The 26,761-nt window shown below is 38.2% G+C and overlaps 2 protein-coding genes across 2 annotated transcripts in view; one reads left to right on the top strand and one right to left on the bottom strand.

Moving 5' to 3' along the window:
• LOC135083170 (ADAMTS-like protein 3) overlaps window positions 1–26,761 on the top strand; it is a 428,341-nt gene that overhangs the window by 355,682 nt on the left and 45,898 nt on the right. Inside the window, exon 5 of the mRNA XM_063977905.1 lies at window positions 13,665–13,760. Coding sequence (XP_063833975.1) covers window positions 13,665–13,760 — 96 coding nt within the window. The remainder of the gene's footprint in view (window positions 1–13,664; window positions 13,761–26,761) is intronic.
• On the bottom strand, window positions 1,902–7,167 carry LOC135083171 (cilia- and flagella-associated protein 298). The gene is made up of 4 exons (XM_063977906.1): window positions 6,900–7,167; window positions 5,007–5,177; window positions 4,194–4,437; window positions 1,902–2,582 (listed from the first exon to the last, which is right to left on the bottom strand). Exons 1-4 carry the CDS (start codon window positions 7,104–7,106, stop codon window positions 2,326–2,328), a joined length of 879 nt encoding a protein of 292 aa, XP_063833976.1. The 5' UTR covers window positions 7,107–7,167; the 3' UTR covers window positions 1,902–2,325.

Genomic DNA, 26,761 nt, shown 5'->3' on the forward strand with positions numbered 1-26,761 from the left:
AACGAACCAACGAAAAATAAAAAACTGGCCTTCACAACAATAAATGTTTCACAATATTTTCGCTGCCTTGAGTCAAACACCCCACAGTAAAAAACATGATTGCCATCCATCCCCAAAAACTTTTCTAAATCCTCGCAATAAAATACAGAGAAGGAATAGGATAAATCACATAAAATAGAAGTTTTGAGTCTAGACTCGAAATAAATATCCTTTCGGCGCTGAAGACAAATATGATGGATCGTATGGATAAAGGGATGATCAAACAGAAAAGAAATCATAAGAATGACGTATGACTTTTGCTGATGTTGTTTGAGACACACGGCTGTTGCGAATGAAACGCATTGAGCGTAATTTGACTACCTACTCGTCATCTAACCTTAACTTCGAACTCTTCCAATGCTCTTCTGATTAATTTCGATGCGAATCCAATGACAGTTCAACATTCCCCCACGACAAACTTGAAATTCACTGGTTGGGTTTTTATTGGCGGTCAACAGAAGTTGCAGTGGTGGGAATGTCCTTTTTACCTACTCGTCCATACGATTATGAAGGCCCCGATTTAACCCCTCCGTAAATTTTCAGAGAACCAAACTTTTCAATCGCACCTGGTGTTAAATGAGTAATAATAATATTATTATTTATTTAAGGGGTGTCCAAAACCAACCTTACTAAAATGATAATAACTACTTACTACACTAGAGCTGATTCTACCGTTAGGCCGCTTGAGCTATAACAGATCCAAAGTGTAGCTCATGAAAGTCATGAATAGCTGACGAGGGTTGTGACCTGAGCTTTTTTTGACTTATAACTTGACCTGACCTGGGTCTTCAGTAAAAAAATCAAAAGTCCGTCCACTGCAGTTCAAAGGCCTTCCTCAAGGATATCCATTACGACCGCTTCTAAAACGATAGTAGTTTTAAAAATAATCCTCACACAGTTGCTTGCTGAAGACAACATCTGTATGTCCAGACGTATGAGACAGCGATAGATCATGCGCTAATAACGCCTTTGACGCGTGAAGCGAGACGGACAATGCGTCGCTCTGAAAGGGTTCAAGCCTCTAGGGGACAGAGGGCTGTATTCATATTTGCAATAAAGAATCCAAGATCTTCTTTGTCCAAGAACACAGTATTGAAAGTCTGTTGATGGTTATTTGCTTAAAAACTAAGTGCAAAACCATTAGAGCAATAGCTTGGCCCCTAAAATCATCGTAGGACAGGCGACAGCAAATCATGCGGGTTACTTTAGCTCTAGAGGGCAACTTTGGCTTAAAAATCAATAAAATAATATTAAATTTGTCACCTCTTCATAACAATGTCCATAAAGTTACAAAGTTAATCACTACTGAGTGCCCTATTTTTGGTTGGTTGCAAGATGGTTTGCGAATTTCATTGCATTCGTTTTTAGCCAGAGTTACTCTTAGAACTAAAGTTGGAATAAGTAAATATTTCAAAATGTGCACGTACTCGTTTGCCTAATGTACACTCACATTGATATTGTTTTCTGCAATGCTGTATTTTTAACAAGAAAGCTGAACACCCGAATGCCAAATTGACTATTTCTGACTAGCAGACACAGATTTTTTGGATTTAGTAGAATGAAACATGCCTTTTTTAATTAATAGTAATTCAAGATCTCATAACTGCCAATTATAAAGTTATTCCCATCCACATAGTTGCATACCCAAGCATATCCTCTGGTCTAATTAAACTAACACAAAAGCACTGACAGTGTTCGTCTAATTAATCCGCAACAATAGTTCTCTAACGAACTTGGTCAACTAATTATAATGGCAATGACACACTGATTTATAGTTAGTATATTTATTAACTAAACATTATAATAACATACATGATGAAAACTTAGTGAGACACCAATAAAATGTCCAGTAGAATGCAAAAGATACGCTAAAGCGACAAAGAAGAAAACTTTGAAGGAAGATTTGAGCTTTACTTGTAAACAATCAAATTGAGCTGTATCATCCTAGATACGTCCTCTAGAAGAATAAAATTTATAGGTTCCATCATGAAATATATCATATCACATCCATAGGGTTTAACTTCCAGTCATTGGCCAAAATACCCCTAAACATCTTCAAATTGTTTAATGTTACTTACATACAAATGCAAATTGCAACTTAACGCCCTTTTATATTAATCCGAATTTCTTAGTTGTTGAATTTGAAATGCTATTTTTAATTCAAAAATTAAGTCCAATGATTGGCAGTTTACCCTATTTTTATCCAGAAAAGCTAACGCGAAATTACCTAGGTACCTACTTCAATTGCTTCTACTATAAAAAAAATCGAGAAATCCCAACCCTTAATTACTTCCTAATCACTGGTTTCCAGTTAATATCATTGAGTCCATGGAACTGCCTCTTCATGTTCTGCCCATCAGCCCACTTGGAGTTGAGGTAGCTGTCATCATCGTCCTGCTCCAGCTTCTTCCACTCCTCCTGCTTTCTGTAAGCGTGGAGCATCAGCTGCTTTCGTTCGTCTTCTGTCATGACAGGTTCTCTGCCTGGTGCACCTTCGGAGGAGGAGCAGAGCTTCACTGTCACTTTGGTTTTGTTGTTCTTTCCTGGAAAGATGGAGTTGATTATGTTATGATTAGTTATTGACCCTGAGAGGTAGTTTTTACCTCTTTCCTAGACTCACCATCAATCCCTAATTTTTAAATGACCCCTCATCATCATCATCTTCATCATTTCAGCCATAGGACTTTCACTGCTGAACATAGGCCTCCCCCAATGATTTCCACAATGGCCGGTTGGTGAACCTTATGGAAACAAAATTCCTGTTATGTGTTACCACAGGGGTCACTTAAAAATTAGGGATTGATGGTAAAAACTGGCATTAGTCTTATATTGATACTAGGTCTTGGCTAATTGGATGTTTGACGTTTCATAAGTCTACATAGTTCATGTATTAAAACTTAGCTGTTCGTTTGAGCGAAATGACGTCCACGACTTAACAAAGGCATCCCCAAGGATTTCCTTGCTGGTTCATTAATATTATCTTCTAAATATAAAGGGACAACTCAAAGGTGACTGTCTCACATTCTGACGGACGGATCGGGCTGAAATTTGGCATGCAGGTAGATGTTATGACGTAGGCATCCGCTAAGATAGGATTTTACGAAACTCCACCCCTAAGGGGGTAAAACGGGAACCACGCGTACGAAGTCGCGAGCGGCTGCTAGATATTTAATAATTTACCAGTTTAGTAATATACTCACAATCACTAAAAGTACTCCTCAACTCAAGAAATGAACAATACATTTTCTTTATTTCCTGCCTTACACATTATTTTCTAAGGCATAACTTTTACGCAATTCTCACCCCAAAAGGCATTATTCAGAGAGCAAACAAAACGTCTTTTCCTTATTCCAAAGCCGGCCAATCCACTTTCAATACAGGTGGCAACAAAGAAACGCTTTCCGTTAAAACTCGCTCCGAATCAAAAGAGACGAACTTCAATCTTCGTACAGACGAGAGCACGTCAAGGTAACAACAGCTTAAATTCCTTGTAATAGGTGTTACTTTGCAACGAAAATGTGTACTCTGATGGGCCGGTCGACTGTACCTCAGAACTGTTTACTTTTGGATGTTCAGAGTTGGAGTGTTCGCAGTCAAAAATGGACACAAACAAATCTCGGATGACACTTCAAAGTAATGAATTCGCTAAGTGGTCCGGACTTCGGAAACTTTTTGAGAGTGGATTGATTTTTGGAGTAGTTAAAAACTGGAGGCTTTTAATTTAATGGCTCTGGTCTTTTCTCTGGAGATGAGAGGCTTATAATATTGATGATTGGGCTGTGCCTGGTAAATGGAATTTTACTAATGAAAATACCTTAAAGTAGATATTTTGTCTAGAGACTAGAAAAAGGATTGCTATTAAACAACCTTTCTGTTTATACCCCTTTTTGGCACATACCTATTTTTAAAATTAAGTCATGTAACACATTTTCTATCGCAATTATTTCCTTTGAAAATATCATTAAGATTTGCCGGTCTCCAACTGACCTGCTGATAGTTTCATGGCTAATGACAATTTTGTTCATACATAACATGATGCAAGCTGCGTTCACTTCGACATGACCGTTGACAGCAGAACGCATCCTATGTGGCAAATCCTTTAAGGTTACATGTTTAAAATAGTCCAGTTAATACATTACACTTTGTAAACCTACCTAAATGGTCGCTCAGTTTATTCCCACTCAGCAGTTTCTTCCCACAGGCCCAAAGGCAGGCCCTGTTCGGATCTATGACCTCCAAAGCAGCCTGGGTCCCGCTAAGATCTTCGACATTGTCTAGCTCCATCCTCACAGGGTCGTGGGGAGGTAGACCAGCAGGGAAGACTATCTTGGTAGCGCCACGGAGCTCGTCTAGAGCTTTGGACACGTCCTTCTGGGTGAGACATTTGCGAAGGTCCACCTGAAATTTTTTTTGAAAACATGATGGTTATCATCTGTACCACACAGAGGCTGTAGGGTTCTATAAAGAATAGATATAGGATGAAATAACCTGCCGTATTCCCTAAATCATACGGCAAATCTTCAAGACAGTCGTAAATAATAATTATGCTTCTTCTAGGTAATCGGTCAACCGTAGATCATATCTGCAGGACTCGTGTGACATTGTCATTAACTAGGTAATAAGAAAACTAACAGAGAGGGAGAGGGAGAAATTAAAAGAAATCTCTGCAACTGAGCTTATTTTTGGTCATGACGTCATAGCTAGATTCACGACCCAATTATTCTTCTTCAAACTATCTTCTTTGTCCTAGCAATTTCCCATTATTTGGGGTCGGCTCTTCTCGTTCTACGACGCCAAGACAGACTGTCCTGAGTTGTCGAAACCTTTGTTTGGGCAAGCTCTAAGTCCTTGGCATCGTGAACCACCAGGTTCATTGGGCGTCTAACTTTCCTATTATTTCCTATCATACATTCTTTAAACTATCGTTTTCACTAAAAAAATATGTAATTTATATAATTCTAACTCACATGCTTCTTGCTGATATACTCCTTAGCAGTCTCGACAGCTTTTTTCATCACTTCTTGCATATTGGGCGGTGGGGCGAGTCCACAGCGTCTGCCCATGTCATCCTTCTCAAACACAGCCCCTGGCGGTGCGCACCGCGTGGCCCAAGGGTCTTCCAGCTTTAGCTCTTTAATCTGGAAAGATAAGGAATCATTTATTGAAAATAACAAAATTCAAGCAGGAAGACGCTGGACGTAGGCCGCTACCAATGGGCAACATGGAAAGCATTGGGGGAGACCTATGTTCAGCAGTGGACGTCCTGTGGCTGAGATGATGATGATGATGAGGAACAAAATACAAAAGTATAGACAAACATAAAAGTATAAAAGTATAGAGCTGGTTAAGGCAGGGAAGGAACTTTTCTTTATTGAAGGTATTTTGAAGAGGTTGAGATTAATGCAGAAATACAACAACTTTTTGTACGACTATAAGAGTGTTAACACCGAAAACTTAAACACTCACTTCATAGAAAAGTTCAAATTGAGAAGTAAATTATTATAAACTAGCTTTTGCCCGCGGCTTCACCCGCGTGAAATTTAGTCTGTCACAGATCGTCATAAATTATAGCCTATATGTTATTCTGGGTTAGAAACGGCTCAAAAACTGAACTCCGACAAACGTTACTTCGACATTACGTTACTCCGACACTACTGAATATCGACATGACTTTACTTCTACACTACACTACTTAGACAAAGGCGAATATCCTTTGTCGGAGTAGTGTAGTGTCGAAGTAAAGTCATGTCGATATTCAGAAATGTCGGAGTAACGTAATGTCGAAGTAAAGTTTGTCGGAGTTTACTTAGGTAGCCGTTAGAAACAATAATACTGTAGTTTCATCAAAATCCGGTCAGTAGTATTTGCGTGAAAGAGTAACAAACATCCAGACATCATGACATCCAGACATCCAGACATCCAAACTTTCGCCTTTATAATATTAGTAGGATACCTAGTAGAACTAGTATTTTAGCATCAAATCAAATCCCTTGGGTAAGTATCGGACAGGGACTGTAGGAAAAAAAAATATAACAATGTTTTTTTTTTCGTATAAGACTAAAATAATTATTTTTATGAGTGGGAACCAAGATTCAAGAAAATGAGCGTAATTATTATCTTTACCACCCAATGTTATTCTCAATTAGGTCCCATAAAAATAGAACACAGGAAGAAAATGCTTTATTAGCTTCAAAATAACATTCCGAAAGAAATAACCATTTTTTTACCTATTGCTTGTCATAATAATTGTGCGTAGGTGTACTTATTATTAATTGTTACTACTACATCTCTTAAAATAGCACTTATTATTCCAAATAGGATGTTGGTGATGAAGTGTAGCCAGGTACCATTCGGTGGACCCATGATCTGGTGAAGATCGTAGGATCTGGATACGGGCAGCGCAGGACCGGTCTTTGTGGAAATCCTTGGAACTTTTGTCAAGCAGTAGACGTCTTGCGGTAGAAAGAAACAAACGTTCTCATTAACTAAAGCCTGGTCCGTGAGCACGTAGAATTTTGTCCAGTTACCCCTCACGGACCAGGCATTATACAAGTAAAATCAGGCGCGGATCCAGCCCTCAAAAAAGGTTGTGGGCACAGGCACCAAAAATTTGGCAAAGTGAGAGTTGGATTGGAGTACGAACTCACTCACGCTCAATCACGCTCGATTTTTTTAAGGCTCATCAGTCAGCCGTTTTTATCATCAGTCTATCAATCTTATCAATAGATCATAATTAAAACAAACAAATTAGGGTTGTGGGCATGCCCACAGTGCCCACAACGGTGGATCCGCGGTTGAGTAAAATACATTATGACATCCTTATAAATTTTTAATAGATGCTATTTTCTACACAGACGTACCTGATCCTCGTTCAGACCCTGCATTTCAGGCGGCAGAAACGTCCCATGTTTCTGCAGCTCTTCCATCTCATATCCTAACCTGGTTACTTTGAGTCTCCCATTAAAAATCGCCGTTATATCCTTCACCACATCGTCCACTTCGTAATTCACGTCTGTTTCGTATAGAAACTGATTCTCATCGCCCCTTTTGACTAGCAGAATGACCATTTTTGCAAGGAAATGCAATTTTCGCGTCCGATGCTAAAGCGATTATTGAACAAGCGTTGCTATGGAGACGGCGAGTGACGGTTGACGTGACAACGATGAAAAACGTTTTTGAGAGCGTCTGACGTTTTATGTGTTGCAGGTTGAGTTTTGATTACCTTTGTGAAATAGAAAACGCTTGTGTTTTTGAAAATACGATACAAAAATGTTAAGATACCTAGATAGATAAAAAGTTACTTAGAGATTACACCACACAACAGACGAATCAAAAATTACCTATCGAAATAACAGAATTTAGGCTGTCTTAATACTAGGAACCGATCTCTATCAAACAACCTCAGCAAACAACTCAGGGAGAGGGCAGTTGAAAATCAAAATCAGAATAGTAAAATATTTTTTGCATTCATTTATTATTTTCTGGTGGAAATGGAAAAATAATTGAAAATTGTATCTATACCTACATCAGAATAGGCTGTATAATTACTTTATTACGATTTATTTATAAATCCACGCAGGCGAAGCCGTGGGAAAAAGCTAGTCATTAATAAGTAATTCTTTGAAATATTGTTAGCCACATAAAAACTGAAGTAACCTTTAAGCATAGAGGTGAATTTGTACATTGTTTGAGAAAGGCCAGACATAAATCACATGACGTGGACCAGGGCCGGATTTAGAGGTCTGGGGGCATCGGGGCAATAAAGGAATGGAGGTAAAACGAGAAAAAAACTTATAAAACTCATTTTATTTTTCCAGGTACACTTCTTTTAAAAATCACTTTTACAAGTGTCAGTATTAACCCTACCACTGCTTCGGGACAATAAATGGGCCAGTGCAGTGCTGAGAAGAAGCAGCGTAAGAAACTCAGTCACTATTTAAATAAAGAAAAGGTTGTCCACTAGTGTTTTCCAGTATGTATTTGAATTTCTTATGTGAATTCTATTTTGTTAGTGAATGAAAATTACCAATATACAGTTATTTTGCATACCATAAGATGGAAGATGGAGACACCTACTTGAAAAATTGTAACAACTAGGTACTGATGTAAAAAAAAACCATTTTCGCAAATTAAATGATTTGATTCTTTTTTCGAAGACTCTATTGTAGGGGCCCCTCTTTTGTGGAGGCCCCGGGACTGTAGCATCTTGCCCTCTCCTAAATTCGGCCCTAGCGTGGACCTTACAAAACTGCGTTATCTCGTAACATGCTTACAATTCAATCTTTTTGACAGTACTATATCCTTGCTTATCTCAGGACGAGTGGGTCAAATCGGTCGTCGGCTATCGCTTAAATCGAAGAACGGGGTTTCCATCAATTTGTGAAGTCATGGATAAACTTTTAGAAGTGAGTGAGTGTTGTGGTATTGTAATCACTCCAGTCACTCCACTCGTTTGTCCTTCTCTAGGTATTACAGGTACAGGCCTGTCTTATGAATTGCATTTGATTCTCTTGCCAATAAACTTGTCAATGAAGAAATATTACTAACCTTGTGTTTTACACTGAGGTCAATATTAAGTAAAAAAATACTAGAAGACATCTTAAGCCTTCAAACAAATTAGAATACGATCAAACAACAAAATTGTAACCACATAATGATGCCTAAAGTTACTTATTTAACAAGTGATTCTTGCTGCAACTACAGTGTAGCCAGGATCTACCTCAAATAAAAACCCAACCAGTGAAGGTCAAGTTTGTCCCGGGGGAAAGGTAAACTGTCATTGGACCCGCAACGAAATTAATCAGAAGAACATCGGAGGAATTCGAAGTTAAGGTTCGACTTCCCTCCAGTGCAGGCCCAACTAGCAGTGCACTAATTGAGTAAATTCTATATGAAATTATCATAAAAGTGGGCGCCATTAACTATTCTATACAGATTTTAACAGGTGAAGCCGATTACAGTTGTATATTCGCATATTAACATTAACATTCCGTAACCTTCCCCGTCACAGCTACAAGTCAAACGGCCTAAAACCTTTTTATTCCTTAAAATTTGTCTAGGGAATAAACAAACTCACGAACGGTACCCTTTCATAAGTTTACGGGAACAAACTTTGACCATTCGTCAAAGTTGTCCCGGCTATCCCATTTTGTTTACAAAACTTGGTTACCCTATTTGGGTCATGCACATTTCACGGTTGGATGGGTCTCCCGGCACATTAGACAGTGTCCAGTGTAGGGTGGCTCCGATAAAGTATATAAATACAGATTGACGGATGGGGGAGATATTTTTGATGGTCACTGACGTGGATAATGTGCGGGGAAGTCGATAACCTCTTTCGTAAACAACATTTTAATTACGTCTAGGTAGTTATAATAGTTATTATACTGGTACTGTGACTATAGGTGCATGAATCTATAACTCAAAGGTGACTGACTGACTGACTGACTGACATAGTGATCTATCAACGCACAGCCCAAACCACTGGACGGATCGAGCTGAAATTTTGTCATGCAGGTAGATGTTATGACATAGGCATCCGCTAAGAAAGGATTTTACGAAACTCTAAGGGGGTGAAACGGGATCCACGCATACGAAGTCGCGGGCGGCCGCTAGTAGTTTATAAAGACGTTTTAATATCTTTGAAATGCAGTAGTAGTTATACTTTAGAATATCAGAGTGGAAAAGTTGGATATAATAGTTATATTGTATACAACTTTTCCACTCTGTGTATTACAGTTAAGAAAGCTTAACCTCCATTCACTGTTTTGAACTATTATCTCAAGATTTTAAGGTTCTAATTATGATTATTAATTTTTTGAATCATTATACATCTATAGGGTTAAAACTGGATGCAGTCTCAAATATTTATATTGGGGCTACTTATTCATTGTTTGAATTTCAATGGCTCCGTGCACGATTACAGCGCCAACTAGCGTCCACAACTTTGTGGGTTCTGTCACATTGACATTTAGGTCGTATATTTGTGAAAAAATATCGAAATGAAAAAATAACAAATATTTTCAACTAATAAATTGTTGTGATACCACGATTTGGGTGGAAAAAAGGTTTTGAAATCATTTTGGTCATTCAAATCAAATGAGGTAAGTCTAAAAAGTGTGTTTAATTTTGATTGTGTCAGGGTTTGTTTACTTCATTTATAGTTGTAGTTTTACAGTAAAACAAAAAGAAAAAGCTACTTTAACGGTTTCATTATATAACAGTAAATATATTTAAATGTTTCTGTATCGCTAGTAATAAATTAAATATCGTTTTCAGATCGAAATGAGTATCGTTTTGAAGACCGGGTTTGTGAGAGTTACAATATCAAATTCCAACCACAAACCGTATTTAAAGGAAAGTTGTTGGTATTGGCTGGACAAGTCCGAGATGTAGAAGAATTAAGAACAAAACAAGGGCAGAGTTCAATAATTCACGCTCTCATCATAAGGCAAACATCTGTGCACAACAACTACTGTGACTCATTTTTGTACTACCACGTTGTATAGTTAAGTTATTTCCAAATTGTAAACGGCTATTAAAACAGCCCTATCGAAATACAGTCCACTCTTTTATTTAAGTTCCCAGTAGGACCCTTTTCATGCGATTAATTAATGATATTAAAATGTATTATGTAGAATCGCTTTGCCATTGACAGATACATCTGATGACAGAGCTTACATTATTTCTACTTTTGACCACCATGAGCGCTGCGATAGATTATGTCCCCCCCACCTAGTACTTCGCACCCAGCGAATACCAATCAAAGTGAAAAAGAGCAACCCGACATTTTGTATGAGCTTCGTCCCTAGAACTGTAGCACTTTAACATCTACCTTATTATGTACATGCTAATAGTATAATTTTGGCTGAGTTTTGAATGGTTTCAGTTTCATAATATATTAGATCAATGCAATACCAGAAGAAAACAATGTCAAAAACACCCAGCATATTGCATGAAACCAAACAAATTAACTGGTTATCATGCAAGTCCGCACACGTATCGCGGCGCCCCCTATCGGGCGAATTGAATCAGTGCACGTGCGCTGCGAAAGCTGTGGTGCTAGGGCTGCTGTATGTCCGAAATCGTCCGGTATTGTCCGGACTTTAACCTTGCGTTAATCTAATCATTAACCTGATCATTTAGACACTGCAGTTCCAGACGACTCTCTTTAATTTAATCAGTGCACGTGCGCTGCGAGAGCTGTGGTGCTAGGGCTGCTGTGTGTCCGAATTCGTCCGGTTTTGTCCGGTAGTGTCCGGTCTTTAGACGTAGTTTAACTTCATCATCATTACCTGATCATTTAGACACTGCAGTTCCAGACGACCCTCTTTAATTTAATCAGTGCACGTGCGCTGCGAGAGCTGTGGTGTTAGTGTTGCTGTGCGTCCGCATTCGTTCGGTTTTGTCCGGTAGTCTCCGGACTTTAGACGTAGTCTAACTTCATCATCATTACCAGATCACCATTAAGTCACTGTAGGCGGAGAGAGGGTCGCTCTCTAATTTACCAGAGGATGAGAATGAAATCTCACGCTGGCCAGACGTCTAGCTGAACCGTCCCTATTTATAATAATGACTTATCTATTGAAATGGAATAAAGGCAGTAAGGAATAAAGTAGACTCAAACAGAGATAGAAACGTCTCAGCTCAGTAATCTCAAGTTTCAGTTATTTAAGTTTTGTGAAATTTTCTTTGTTTACAAACGAGGATTACAAAATAAACAATTGCTGTAGTAATAATATTAATGATATTTACATTGTCTTAAAAACATTGGCTTAACCTATTTTACCCAATGTTGGACTTTCCAACTGGGTGACGCTGTAGGTCATTCTGAATAGTTAACTTATTTCAAGTGAAATATCATGTTCTTTTTCTACTAAATTAATAGCTAAACTACTATTTCAGATTTTGCCAATTTTGTAGATGACAACCCTAGGTGCAACCGTGTGAGCGGCGATAGGCTTATCGGTTTTTGTTGTGCAGTAAACTTTGTATTTGCCGAATAACGAAATATGGAATGAATATTATTTTTACGAATGATACCTAGCTTTTTGTTTTACTATTAATAATTAAATGCATTGATTACGATTACCAAGAGATGCATTTCTACATGAAAATAGACATGCCCATGAATACTTCAGAATCATTATTTTTAGTCTAAAATACAAGAGCAGAACTTTCTTTTGCACCAGAGGCAAATAGATGATTTGGGCCACACTCTCCACGCTGGTTAGGCAGGTTGGGGATGCCTAATATTCGCATAAAAGTCATGAAACTCATTTATTTTGCAAATAGGCTTGTAAAAAGCATTTTTACACGTCCCAGTATAAACTCTACCACTGCTTCGGGACAATAAATGGGCCAGTGCAGAGAAGAAGCAGCGAAAGACACTCAGTCGCTATTGTCATATTTTTGTCCCATACTCGATACTTACTATAGTATTCGCGTCGAATCGAAAGTACGTTACGGGAAAGAAAGTTACGGGTCCAACGACAGTTTAACTTTCCCCTGGGACAAATTTGGCCTTCACTGGTTGGGTTTTTATTGGCGGTCAAGCTGTAGATCCTGGCTATACAGGAGTTGCAACGGGAACAGAATAAGTGGGAATAGTCCTATAAACTGTTATAGTTCAAAATATTATTCGCTATCGGTGCTGTCATCTCCACACCTAGCACGTTCCATTTCTTATCTAATAATCTGGACGAAATACTGCATTATCTCATGCACTAAGTTTGGCTTGAAGCCAGTGCACTGCCGCATACCTACCTACTTGCTTAAAATGGTTCGGATCAGAGTTCGGAGGTCACTGTAAATAAACATCTATAAATGAGTTTTTAAAAAAGAGCTATTTGGGATAAGTTTTGTTGATGCAGTTTACGCTCGCTCTAGCTATGAGAAAACGTTTTGACATTGCGCTATATACTCTCTTTAGCTACGAACTTATAAACGATAAATTCACTCTTTAACGCATTATCCATCATTTATACGTACCTACCAATGACGTATTCTAATAAGCGCTTTTCTTACAAGTAAATGATGATGAATGAGACAAGCAATAGTGACAATACTTAGTGACTGTGTTTCTTACGCTGCTTCTTCTCAGCACTGGTAGGGTCCTGCTGAAGCAGTAGTAGGGTTAATATTGGGACGTGTAAAACATTGACTTATAATGTAGTAATATTACTTTAATGGTGTAAAAGTGCTTTTAAAAGCCTACCTGCATAAATGACTTTTATGAAGAACTGTCGTCTCCTAAGGTTGTCTGGAAGATATGTCTTCCATCGATAAAACCGCGTAGATTTTTTTCTTAAATTTTTTCATTTATATGAGGCGTGCAAATAGGCCACAGCGCCCACAGCTGTTCTAAAAATAAAAATCAACACATACGAGTATACGTTGTTTCCTGTTTGACATGATAACAACGCCCTTTTTCGTAAAACTTCAAATTGGCACTTGTAAGGGTGCTTGTGACTCCTCAAACGCCTGTCAAGGAGTATGTTAAAATAGCTTAGAAATTACAGACGATGGTACATCAACATCCACACTGTGCCATCTTACGTGATTGTAATAGGGGTGACTTTGCAACAAAAATATTTAGAATTCAAACATTGTCTTCGTTGTTCCAGGTCCTGACAGCTGCCTCGCACAGGCACGGTCATGATGTTTCTACCGAAGACCCGGAGCTAATCGAGACGCATGACAACACCACGCACCATGGGAAGGTATGACTGCTTTAAGGCCTATTCAAACCTGAGCGATATTCGCTGCCGCTGTAGGTAGAGGTACATACCGCGCGGGTTTCGCTCAGGTATTTAGTATCAAGTACCGCGGCTAAAGCGTTTTCTCTGCCGCAGACGGTAGCGAATACCGCTTAGGTCTGAATAGGCCTTTATTTATTTTTTTATAAGTAGGTATCAAGGTGGACCGACGACATCATAAATGTAGCAGGAAGGCGCTGGACGCAGGCCGCTATCAATCGATCAACATGAAAATCATTGGGGAAGGCCTATGTTTAGCAGTGGACGCCCTAAGGCTGAAATGATGATGATGATGAGGTATCAAAGTCATTTATACTGGATGAATGATCTATTAACACACAACTGTAATAATGCTGAGTATAATCAGAAAGGCACTGGATGCAGGCTGCTACCAACCGATCGTTATGGAAATCATTGAGGGAGGCCTATGTTCAGCAGTGGACGTCCTGTGGCTGAAATGAGATGATGATGATGACCCTTAAAACCGACCCGAAAGGGATTCCAAAGTTTAACGAGAACAAAACTTGGAGCAAAAACTGGTATACTTATAAAATCCCACTTTTGAGTAACGTAAGTACTATCTCACTATTTACTCTTTCTAGAAATCTAGTCAACATCGTTTCTTTTATGTTCAATCTTCCTTTTATTGTGCAAATATTACTAAAGAGGTAACCATCTAACAAGGAATAAGCTGTAAACCCCTGTTTTTAATGTCGTGGACCCATTGGGAATCAAAGTATGAAGTTACACTTTTTGGAAACAAGAGAGCTGTGGACCTTTGGGAATAACCCTCCGTTTTACCATAATCTCCATTATTTATGACAGCTTTTTATTTTGATATCACTCAAACTATCATAACTTCTTGAATATCCCATTGATTTTTTTATCCACAACGAGGAAGCTGATGGTAAGTGACGATCAGCTTCACCCGGAATTCTCAACCACGGAGGAACTGGCTATCTTACCTCTAACTGCCGGAACACAACAATACCGTTAACATTGTTGTTATGGCGACAGACTTAGGTAAGATGGTGGTAGCTAGCCAGGCGGACTTAGAACAAGCCTACCACCAACCAAACCGAACAGAAAAATCTTCCCCCACTGGGAATCGAACCCGGGACCTCTGCGTCTGAAGCAGGTGGTCTTACCACTAGACCACAGAGGCGGAATGTGCCTTTACTATCAACTATGTTACAACCTCTCTATGTAAATCGCCCTCGGATCGGGTGTAATTTGTCACAGTCGTCATTCGACACCCTGTGACGTCAGAGTGATTGAAGTGCTCAACAGCCGCTTGAATTTCAACTCCCAGCATGAGTTGTTGTGGTGACACATGTGTCTTGTGTTACAGAGATCAATTCGATGTACAGTAAGACCCGGGGATGTTATGTATATCCGTAACCGTAACCGAAACTTTCGGATATCCTAAATAAATAAAAAATCCGGAACCCTAACCGATTCAAAAGTTTCGGATAGTTTCGGGTGTAGGCAGTTTAAATTGTTTTTCTGTATAGCATTATAATAATATGTAAAGGCATAACAGCCTGATTTATCTTTATAATGCCATCTAGTATCATTATTTTGAATGAACCTTGTTGGACAACTATTTGCATTCTAAAGCACAGATATCCGTAACCGTAACCGAAACTTTGAGATATCCGAAATAAACAAATTTTAATTTCTGTGACGGGTCTGGGTGTGACTATGTATAATATTTATGTATTTAAAAAAAAAGTATATAAGTAGTATATCCGTTAAGCTAGTAGTACCCATAACACAAGCATTAAGTTGCTTACTTTGGGGCTAGCTGGCGCTGTGTGAAATTGTCCAAAGATTTGTCCAAAGATTTTAAATATCCGTAACCGTAACCGAAACCGGTATAATATTATTCCTATATCCGTAACCGTATCCATAACTGAAACTACATATCCATAACATCCCTATAAGCACATCGATGTATATTGTAGCAAAATAGCTCCCATTACAACTCCGTAAAAACGCCATAATGTTCACCTGATGTTGGGTCCGTTGTAAAAATGATTAATTTGCTCCTATTAGTCCCATTGGCAGGTTATAAGGGACTCATGTTAATACTTAAGATCTGTTACTGCACAAGCGCTGGACGCAGGCCGCTACCAATCGATCAACGTGGAAAGCATTGGGGGAGGCCCATGTTCAGCAGTGGACATCCTATGGCTGAAATGATGATGATGATGATGATGATGATGACTGCATAACCTATTAAGTACTGGCCACCCGCGACTTCGTACGCGTGGATCCCGTTTTATCCCCTTAGTGTGGAGTTTCGTAAAATCCCGTCTTAGTGAGCACCTACGTTCTAAAAGGAACCCTCATGGAAAATTTGAGACTCCTAGCACTTGTAGTTGCTGAAATTTCATAATGAGTGTGTGACCTTTCGCTTTTATAAATACGAGTTCAGATTGATTAAAACTACGTTAGAACGCCACAGCTGGTGATGTCATATTGTGTCTGTTTTAAAGAACATTAATTTGCGGCTTTATACTTGGAATTTTCACAAATAATCATACAATTTGTCAGTTTTACAAGTCGGTATTAATGGCGACGAGACAGTGGATTAGTTAATGTGAATAATGTTAAATGTAAGTCATGATTATTACACAAACTCATTACACAAGCATTTGCACCTTGCGAGATACAATTTGGCTCAAAATTCCATTACCTGCATTTGTTTGTATTGATAAATTGGCTATTGTGAAAATACTAGTACTAAGTAGATACCTACCATAACCATTATGTGTTGATGAACGTGCATGAGTGTGTGTGGGGCAAATGAAACAAAACAGTGCATCGTGATTCTTCGGGTTCTCTCAAGTAGTCCATATGAGGTCTCAGTAAAGCATCATAACGAGACTCAAAGGGTGGGAAGGGGTCTATCATCCTTCATTAAATCATTACTTGGTCTCATTTTTTTTTCGACCTCGACGTGTATTGCCAACATCATCAAAAAAGAAGAAGAAACTAAAGCAGACATAAACAGCACTTAAGCTCAATCATATTGGTAAAAGTCAATCCATTACAAAGCCAGTTCCAATGTAAAAGGTAAAACCAAACGCCAAAAAAACTAAGGGAAAGCCTGGAACATCCACAATCATGCTTTTCTTTGACGCCGACGTGATGGGGATTGCTATTTTGAACCTTACCCCTTTGGGTTAAGGGTTACGGGATTAAAGCGGGTATAGCAGGCCACAGTTGACAAATTGGAGTTGGCCTCGGTACGAATTAGCATATGCTGTTGTTGTTTCATAGTGGCACGCGGGGGGGCCAAACACAAGAGAGAGCGATGACTTGAAGATTCACAAACTTGCTTCTACTTCTGATAAGTTTTGTTGCAAGTTTTAGGATATTCAGCTGTCATATATACTCGTAGTTCGCTGAAGTTGGCTGGGCCAGCTAGTTTTTTCCTTAAGTTTAGTGTCCATTGTTTTAGAAATTTCTGGGTGTACTAGTTTCACTTAGATCTAGCAAAATTCTGACTGACTGGCATGGATCTAACCACAAGAAATTTTAGGCCCATAATGTTTTTTCTAAGCAGAATGAGACCCGATGTGTGAGATGCAGTCTAGAGTGGTATTTATCTGCCCACTAAATGCCTATTCACTCTCGCCTTGAAGAGGGCCGGACTAAGCTGTCGAGAAAAATAGCAGTAAGCAGCGAATTTGAGTCTCTAGCTGTTCGCATTATAAAAGCGAGCTGGTGGAATATCGACAATGTAGAGATGATTCAGATGATACGCTAATCTGCGGGGGCTGGTGCAATTAGATTGTTTCATGTTATTAGGTTCTACCGTAAGTAGGCGTAGGAAGGCGCTGGATGCAGGCCGTTACCAACCGTGTGATGTGGAAGTCATTGGGGGAGGCCTATGTTTAGTGGACGTCCTGTGACTGGAATGATGATGTTATACAGTTATTTCGAAGCGAAGTTCTTGTGCCTTACACCACATCCCGGCTTCAACACAGGCTACGTTTGATTGTAAATTCGAATGTAGGTATGTCGGACGCGCTGTTTTATTGGGCTGTTTAGCGCCGCCGAATTGAATTGCTCGTATTGGGTCTTGATAATATAATCTTGTTGGGTTTTATTGGCGTGATCATTCGTTTTTTGAAATGAAGCCTTTTAATTAAATTCTGTGGAGATATGTGGGACGACTTGGCTATTGACAACGTACTCATAGAATTACTTGTATCTTAGTTATAAGTCGCATCCAATAATGTTATTTTTTTATGCCTAACAAGGGAGGTATTTGTCCTCCACAATCGCACCTGGTATTAAGTGAGATGCAGTCTAGGATGGTACATATCTGCCCTGTAAGTGCCTATTCACTCTCGCCTTGAAAAGGGGTGCGTGACAGTTTATATAAGTTTATATGATATAAATTCATTTCAATAACGTTCATATTGTATAATAAACGTATGTTATAATAACACTTGATATAATTTTTTAACATATAATGTTTACTTCATATAATAAATCATTTCTAATAATGTCATTTCAGATACCAATTAAAACGCATAAAGACATTTGATATAAACCTTACTTAATCTAAGACTCATTTGATGTAATTTTGTTTAATATAAATAATATTTCATATAACCATTACATAAAATAAATATTATTTGTTATAACGACTATTTGGTATACTCTTTAATTGATATAATTTCTGATAGATATAACTTTTAGTATGTTCTTCTTTAGCTTGACTTATAAATGACTTTAGTGACAAAAACGAATCGCCGTAAAACCGACTCCACGTAGTCTTGTCTGCCCTACCCCTAGAGTGTAATTTAGAAGCGCGTAGGCACGGAGGGGCGAGGCGGCCCGCGGGCTGAGGAGCAGGTGGCTGGAAGCGAGGCGCCGCGGCTGAGGCTGGCCGGCGAAGCCGGCCAACAAGCCGAAGACGCGGTGTCGAGCGAAAGCCATCTGCGACGATTAGCACGCGAGGGACCGCCAGAGCCCCGCAGTGCCGGAGCCGTGACAGAAGTCTCAAGTTTTTAGTCAAATTTGCATGCTGCATGCCTGCTTGCTTGCTTGCCTGCTTGCTTGCTTGCTTGCCTGCTTGCTTGCTTGCTTGCTTGCCTGCTTGCTTGCTTGCTTGCCTGCTTGCTTGCCTGCTTGCTAGCTTGCTTGCTTGCTAGCTTGCTTGCCTGCTTGCTTGCTTGCATGCTAGCTTGCTTGCTTGCTTGCTTGCTTGCTTGCTTGCTTGCTCGTTTGCTAGCTTGCTTGTTTGCTTGCTTGCTTGCTGCATGCAATGCTTATTATAACAATTGAACTTTATATAAAATTATTATTGTTATATGATTTAAGTTTTATAGGAAAAGAATTTTATCTCATTTGATTGTTCGACACTTTATTTTTATATGATTTGAATGTTATTTGTTTTAAATTTTATACATTGTCAGTTTTATAGAAAATATTCATTATATCAAACCATTTTATATCAGTTAATAGTTATTTGTCTGAAAATTATTCGTTTTAAAATTATATTATTCGTTTTTTATAGTAAATAATTATTATATTAAATGATTTTATATAATTTGATGTTATATCCTCTAAGTATTATATGATATGTAGTTATATCATACATTACACACCCCTTGAAAAGGCCCGGATTACAGTCTTCGGGAAAGACAGCAGCAGGCAGCGAATACCAGTCCCTAGCTTTCCACATTGAGTCAGTATTTTTGGCAAAATCATCAAATAATGTGGAAGTTTTTCCTAGTTGAGACAAAAATGAATATGAAGATGAATGCTGGAATTGCTGGATTACATTCTTATGGTCAATGGAACGCCGCGTGATAGAGTGTTATTTGACAAATCTACCAATACGCTATCTAAACGGTCAAGTCACATTATTTTGACTAAAGGTGTTGAGTTTGTGAAGTTAGGGCTTATAGAGTCATATCGTGTAGCATTAGAAGCTTGACTCTATATAAGATCTGATAATTTTTTCAAAGTGTTACCCATAATTGTCTTGGCAAAATTTTACATAAAGTTGTTAAGGCGGGGGTTTTGATTTATTACGTTCAACATTTGATGGGTTTATTCAACAATCCTATTCCCTAAACACATTCAATCGAACATCATTATCGACGTATTCGATTACTCTCATTCATCGGTTGTTCACAGCTCCGTATCTCCGTTATGAAAAGGGGAAAATGGAAAAAAATAGTCTCCGTTACGCAAAAATATTTCCATAAAGCGGGGAAATTTCCAACAATGCCTATAATAAAGGGAGACGTACACGACAATGGGGAAAATGGGTTGAACATGAAATGTGAATGTGCGTTACAAATAATACAATATAATGTACAGCGTGGATGTGTGGTGCCGGTGACACAGACCTGCGATTTTTAAGATAGCATAAGGCAAGGAAGGGCTAAGAATAACGCTAATCTTGAGATTATTCTAGGTAATCTGTAAAGCTTCTTAATTTGAAAACTTTGTGCTTAATGTATCGTTATCATGTAAACGGCCATTAGAATTGACGTGGAGTCAATTCCTAAAAACCCTTTTTTAACTCTTCCCCATCTTTTCCAACACGTATAAATTGCTTTTGATAATGATCACCAAGTAGGAGAGAAATAAGCTGTATAAATAATAATTATTTTTGAAAGAAGAAAGTTTAAGTATACTCAGCTGCGGACATTGAAACTGTGTTCGTTCTGCAGAAAAGAGCAGTGCGGGCCATTTATAACCTTGGACCCCGATTTTCCTTGAGAGAATTCTTTAAGGAGATTAATATACTGACAGTAGCTTCACAGTTCATTTATGAAAACCTTTTATATGTTCGCAAAAATATAGAGCAATTTACTAGAAAGAGTGATTTACACAAGTTCAATACAAGAAACAAAAATAAACTTTCCGTTCCAAATTTCAGACTGCACAAGATTGGTAATTCATTTATGGGGAAATGTATTAAACTTTTCAATAAATTACCACAAACTGTTGTAGAATTGCCCATTCATAAATTTAAAGCACATATCAAAAGCACCTTAATGAAAAAGGGCTACTATAAAGTTGATGATTATATAAAGGATAAAAATGTTTGGAATGTTTAACTACCTAGCTCGCATTAATACTTATGACTATAATTTGTATATTTTAAAGACTGTAAAACCTTGAAAAGGAGGCTGACAATAGTGACTGAGTTTCTTGCGCTGCTTCTTCTCAGCACTGGCCCATTTATTGTCCCGAAGCAGTGGTAGGGTTAATATTGGGACGTGTAAAAGCGCTTTTTTAAAGCCTATTTGCAAAAATAAATGAATTTTATGAATTTTATAAATTTAATTTTAATTTTTAAATTTTTTTAATTTTCAAAAATACAGGTAGGTATTTCTTTAGTAAAATATTTTTTTAGATATTTAGTGAAATACAAAACTAATTGTAGGAAAAGTTAACATTATTCCGTATTCTTCATTACAAGGGTAAATAAAAATTTGAGATCTTTTAAAAAATACTTAAATCTTGAATAATTCAGAAATGAACAAGTTTCGGACATGGTGTCATATGACTTAAATGACTGCAAATAGGCTCTACTTTAACACCTATCAAGGAATTACACCTATCAAAGGTTTTCGTACCTGTATTCTCTCTGTTTCGAATCTGCAAGTCTGTGGCATTAAACGCACGCCAGAAGAACGCAACATGTGGACGACTTGCTTTGCATGTAACTGCGACAAAATTCTCAGTCAAATGTGACTGTGAAGTGCGCAAAGCATCTTGGTGTGGATATTCCGTATGCAGAAGCGTGTATTTATTTACTTAGTAACAATTTTAGAATTTTACCTTGCAACATTTTTATTTTAAGATGGTATGGTATGATGGATCTTACATCTTCAAATGGGTACCAAAATATCCTGGGAGGCACACCAGGGCATCCTTGCATCGCAACTGGGGTGCCTTAGTCCTCCGCTATAAATGTATACTAAACTGGACTTATGATGGGGGGGGGGGGGGGGTGTAGAATATTGACTTTTTCTAAGAACAACACCGCAAAGTATTGCAAATTTTGAACGATAACGCCCTACATAAGCGATCATTAATACCTGATATCAAATCAAAATCAGTGCTCAGTACTAGGCACTTAGACGACCTATAGGAAACAAAGAATTTAAGAGTACTATCTATGTCAGATTGAATTAAATGAGTTCCCAAAGACCCAAATATGAAATACAAGTTCTAATGTGTTTAATCAGGACGTCTGTCCATCAGAATGGTGATGCTATGTTCTTTTCCAAAGGGCGAAGAGCCTTTTCTTCCTATGCTAGCTTTTTCAGCCCATTTTAAAAACCATTCATCAAAACCACCATAATAACCAGGTGGAAAGCTCAGAGCACAAATTCACGTTGTCCCACGGACCCCTAAAAATGACAGCCTCCACAAAATCTCACTCAGGCCGTTATTTATTTAGTGTCACGTATTTCCACCGCCATTTTCTCTGAGCTCGATCTATAAAGTGGTAGGTGTCAGTTAAAAGAATGTATGGTGGAACACCTGAATGGGTTTGTGAGTTTTGATTCAGCATTGAGCTTGAATTCATGTTTGGAGACGGATTTTTTGTCGCAAATGGTAATGGCTCCAATTTCTCTTTGGATTTATTAGTCACCAAGGTATTTTCGTCCATTATATTTTGACTTTGTCTATTTATAACTTATGAGTATGTAGATATATTTTTATGAACTAAGTAATAAGGTGGACCGTCGACCTCATAAAGGTAGCAGAAAGGCGCTGGATGCAAGCCGCTACCAACTAAACGATGTGGAAATCATTGGGGGAGGCCTATACTATGTTCAGCAGTGGACGTCTTATGGCTGAAGTGATGATGATGATGGTCACCTTATGTCAGAAAAAGAGACAAAGTTGATACTTATTTACTTAATTCACTGATAAACAAGTTTAAACATACAGTAGGTACTAACTATACAAATACTTATATTGCATCAAAAATAAAAGTTTTAAAGGATGAAGACAAAAGTTTCTATGAAGAACCAATCAACCTCACTGTTAGCGACCTGGAAACGTAGGTATTTCAATTTGTGCTTTTGATAAATAGAACTAGTTATTTTCTTCAGAGACATGCACGCAACAGCATCTGTAAATCAAGAAAGGCAAAATATGTAGCAAAAATCGCACCGAACATTCGTTTTGAGAAACACCTTTTTGTATGTTATATTTATAACATAACACACCTTTTCTTTGTAACATTGTTTCTCGTTACCGTAACTTATTTTGTGAGAAAACGTTCCTAAATGGTTGCTTGTTTCTCTTTGTATCGCAAAAAAACGGAAATTGGCGCTTTAGTGCGAATGCGTTTGGATACAGTTTAACTTAGATTTAGGAATGTTTTTATATGAATATTGACAACGTTATAGAGTAGTTGCTACATTCTCAATACTACGCTTTTATTATTTTAGTCTGTCAATAACATTATCAAAAAAATATTGGACACGTGTATTTTTATTTGTCAGACAAGTAATTACGAAGTTATGATGCGTTGAAGTTCCGCGTGACGTCACAAAGTGCTACACTTTTAAGCATGCCTTGACGTCACGGGCCTCATCTTTTGAACTTTGGCGCGCTTTATCTCTTTCCATTTTCATTAGTTTGAATAAGTGGAAAATACGTGGCGAGTATTTATCTTGCTTTTTACCCAAGAAACATCTCTATTATAGATACGCTTCAATGGCCTGATAGTGTTGAGAGTACACCAGAGTAGTAAATATCTCGTTTGACCTCATCAGGTCCTGATGGTAGCGTATAGTTTGATTGTAAGTTTGTAATTAAAACCTCAAGATAGAAGAAAACTATTATATTCTTCCATCACAGTGATATAATTGCCCCAAAAATACGGACAAAAGAAAGTACACAGATGAAAAATGGTACGGCTATACTTCTTACTAGCAATACATTCCCTTGACAAAACGCCTGGTTTCATCTAAATCCGTTTCACATATCACACATAACTCAAATCCCAATAGCATCCCAAAATTCAGCTGAAACTAAAGCGTTAAAAACCTGCTGACCTGGGGTCCTACTCTGTAATTTTAGACTCTATTTGAAAGCCATATTGCTATAAACTGTATGAAATAATTATGTCACGTGTCTCAAAATTCCCGGTTCAAGATAATATTTATCATTTCTGTTAAGGGCAGGCCACTGCTGGACGTAAACCTCTCCCAAAGACAGCCACAAATCACGTTCTCCTATAGGTATTTATCATCTAACTGCCCAGGCCCTGTTGGTAATCTTCTTGAGATCATCAGTCCATTGAGCAGGTCCTACGCTACGTTTTCCAAGACGTGGTCTCTGTGCATGAGCCCGTTTACCCCACCTTGCGACCACCACCTTTTTTGTCAGCTCTCGTGGTTGTATTAATGCGAAAACAATAATTACAAAATACCTAATTTTTTATCATTAGTAGGTAATTTTTAAATTTTAGTTTTTAAGTAATTTTAAGTTAATGTATTATTATATGATACTAGCTTTCTGCCCGCGGCTTCGCCCGCGTGGAATTTTGTCTGTCACAGAAAAACTTTATCGCGCGCGTCCCTGTTTCAAAAACCGGGATAAAAACTATCCTATGTCCATTCCCGGGACTCAAACTATGTCCCTGCCAAATTTCATCGAAATCGGTTGCGAGGTTTAAGCGGGAAAGCGTAACAGACAGACAGACAGACAGAGTTACTTTCGCATTTATAATATTAGTTGGGATGCCCATGCGGCGGAACACAGCTGATCTATTACAAACATTTTATGACCTGACTTATGTATTTACCTGTGATTTCACAATAAAAACAATTTGAATTTGAATTGAATTTGAATTGAATATAAAATTATTATAAAAATGAATAAATGAAAATTAATGAGTTCCTAATTGAAAACGTACTATAAATAAAAATTCATATAAATTAATACTGGACCACAGGAGTACATTTCAAACATAAAATAGGCAGGGTCTATAAAAATTAATATTTCTGCACAACATCAACCTGTCGCATGTAATCTCGAGATAAGAGGGATGAAACTATCGAAAAATACGAACATGTTTGAGAGTACACCTCCAGAGTCGACCTTTTAAATATTCCGGTCAGTCGCATGCAAAAACAGTCACGCACGGAATCCCGTCATAGGGTATTTTGTTATAAATATAATAAAATTTGGCCAAAAATCGTTTGTTTCGGAGTTGTGAAGGAATATAAAAGAAGAAGAATGATTTTGAGACGAAATATACTACTCTGTAGTGCTAGAATTATATTGAGTCCTATACTTTCAAGGACTTATTTTTTTAAATTGTTGTGCATTTTCATCAGTAATAGTTCCGTTAACACCTTGTGGTAAACTAAATGCTTGTGTTACGAGTGGGTTCATCATAATAGTCAGGTTAGGCGGGGTTCGAACCCACGTTCCTAGGATCCCGAGTCGACCATACCTTCACACCACATCACCACCGTTGTCGCTATCAATGGTCGGAATTGTGACTGGATTTTCACTGTCAATCTCTGAAGATTCAAAAAGTATTTAAATTATAAGCTAAAAAAATACCCAATCTCTGTGCTATGAAATGGTTCTATTTTCATACAAAACTAACGGCCGCCCGTGACTTCGTACGCGTGGATCCCGTTTTACCCCCTTAGGGGTGGAGTTTCGTAAAATCCTTTCTTAGCGGATGCCTACATCATAACATCTACCTGCATGCCAAATTTCAGCCCGATCCGTCCAGTGGTTAGGGCTGTGCGTTGATAGATCACTATGTCAGTCAGTCAGTCAGTCACCTTTTTAGATGAATACTTTTCAACGCTATCAATGCTAACGCTTAACAACATACGTATCGTACGTAACCGTGTATGTAGCGCTAGTTACATGAGTGCAAATAATAACTGGTTTGCTGCCAAATGTGCTACGATAGCAGATTATTTGGTACTATTGAAGTAACCTTTGCAATATGCACACTAGTCACTGACTAGAGATCACACACTGGACAGTAGTGAACAGGCTGTCTCATACAAATGACAGCTGATTTTGTGTGCCAATTTGAAGCGCCACAACGATTGTCCCGATAGCTAATTTTGACGTACATTATGCCTATGGAGTAGCCATAGGAGTAAGCGAAAAAGAAATTCACTAATTTTAGTCCATGGACAATCGTATTTGCCTACAGTATGGCCTACAGTGCCAAAATAGCGAAACTCAAATAGGCACAAAAATATTATGACAGCATCCAGTCAAGTGTATACAGGTCAGTGTTAAGTTTTGTTCCCCAGTCGACGAAACACATGATGTCGTGCCCTGCGTGCCCAAACAACTGCACGCAGGAAGATTTAATGAAGGCTACTGACAACGCCACTCTTGTGGCGGAGTTTTGGGCTGACGCTGTATAGGTTTGTTGTCGACACGATAAATAAATAAAATAGCAGTAATCATGCAATAATGATGGTTGCATCTCATTTGCCACTTTGATATCAGTTTTTCAGCATTTTCTGTAAAAAAAATCCATCGGTGGTTATTACATAAATAGATACCTACATCTCATAACAAATAAATGTTATTTGTATCCAAACTGTGATCCATTTGCCTTTACGCTGATCGATGCTTCGCAGAGGTTTTGACAAAGTGGCATATGGATATGTGACGGGATTGAGTCGCGGAAATATGGATGAAGGATTGTGCCTTATTATACATTCAGGGAGGCTTTGTGATCGATGCGAGAAAGAAACAACATTCATCTTAATAGGAATTGTTAGAGAACCATTTTTATGTTTTACACGTTTTCATTTATGCATAAAGCAGGTATTTGACCGTAATCGCACCTGGTGTTAAATGAGATGCAGTCTAGGATGGTACATATCTGTCCTGTTAGTGCCTATTCACTCTCACCTTGAAAAGGCCCGGATTATAGTGTTCGGTAAAGACAGCAGCAGGCAGCGAAT

Source organism: Ostrinia nubilalis, chromosome 23 (assembly GCF_963855985.1).
Source record: "Ostrinia nubilalis chromosome 23, ilOstNubi1.1, whole genome shotgun sequence".
Lineage (NCBI taxonomy): Eukaryota > Metazoa > Arthropoda > Insecta > Lepidoptera > Crambidae > Ostrinia > Ostrinia nubilalis.

Excerpts from the sequence above, each read along its gene's own strand:
- LOC135083171 (XM_063977906.1), bottom strand. The coding sequence starts at position 7,106 with ATGGTCATTCTGCTAGTCAAAAGGGGCGATGAGAATCAGTTTCTATAC. Across the intron at positions 4,438-5,006 it reads AGTATATCAGCAAGAAGCAT|GTGGACCTTCGCAAATGTCT; the intron begins GTGAGTTAGAAT and ends AAAAAATTTCAG. Across the intron at positions 2,583-4,193 it reads TAAACTGAGCGACCATTTAG|GAAAGAACAACAAAACCAAA; the intron begins GTAGGTTTACAA and ends CCATCTTTCCAG.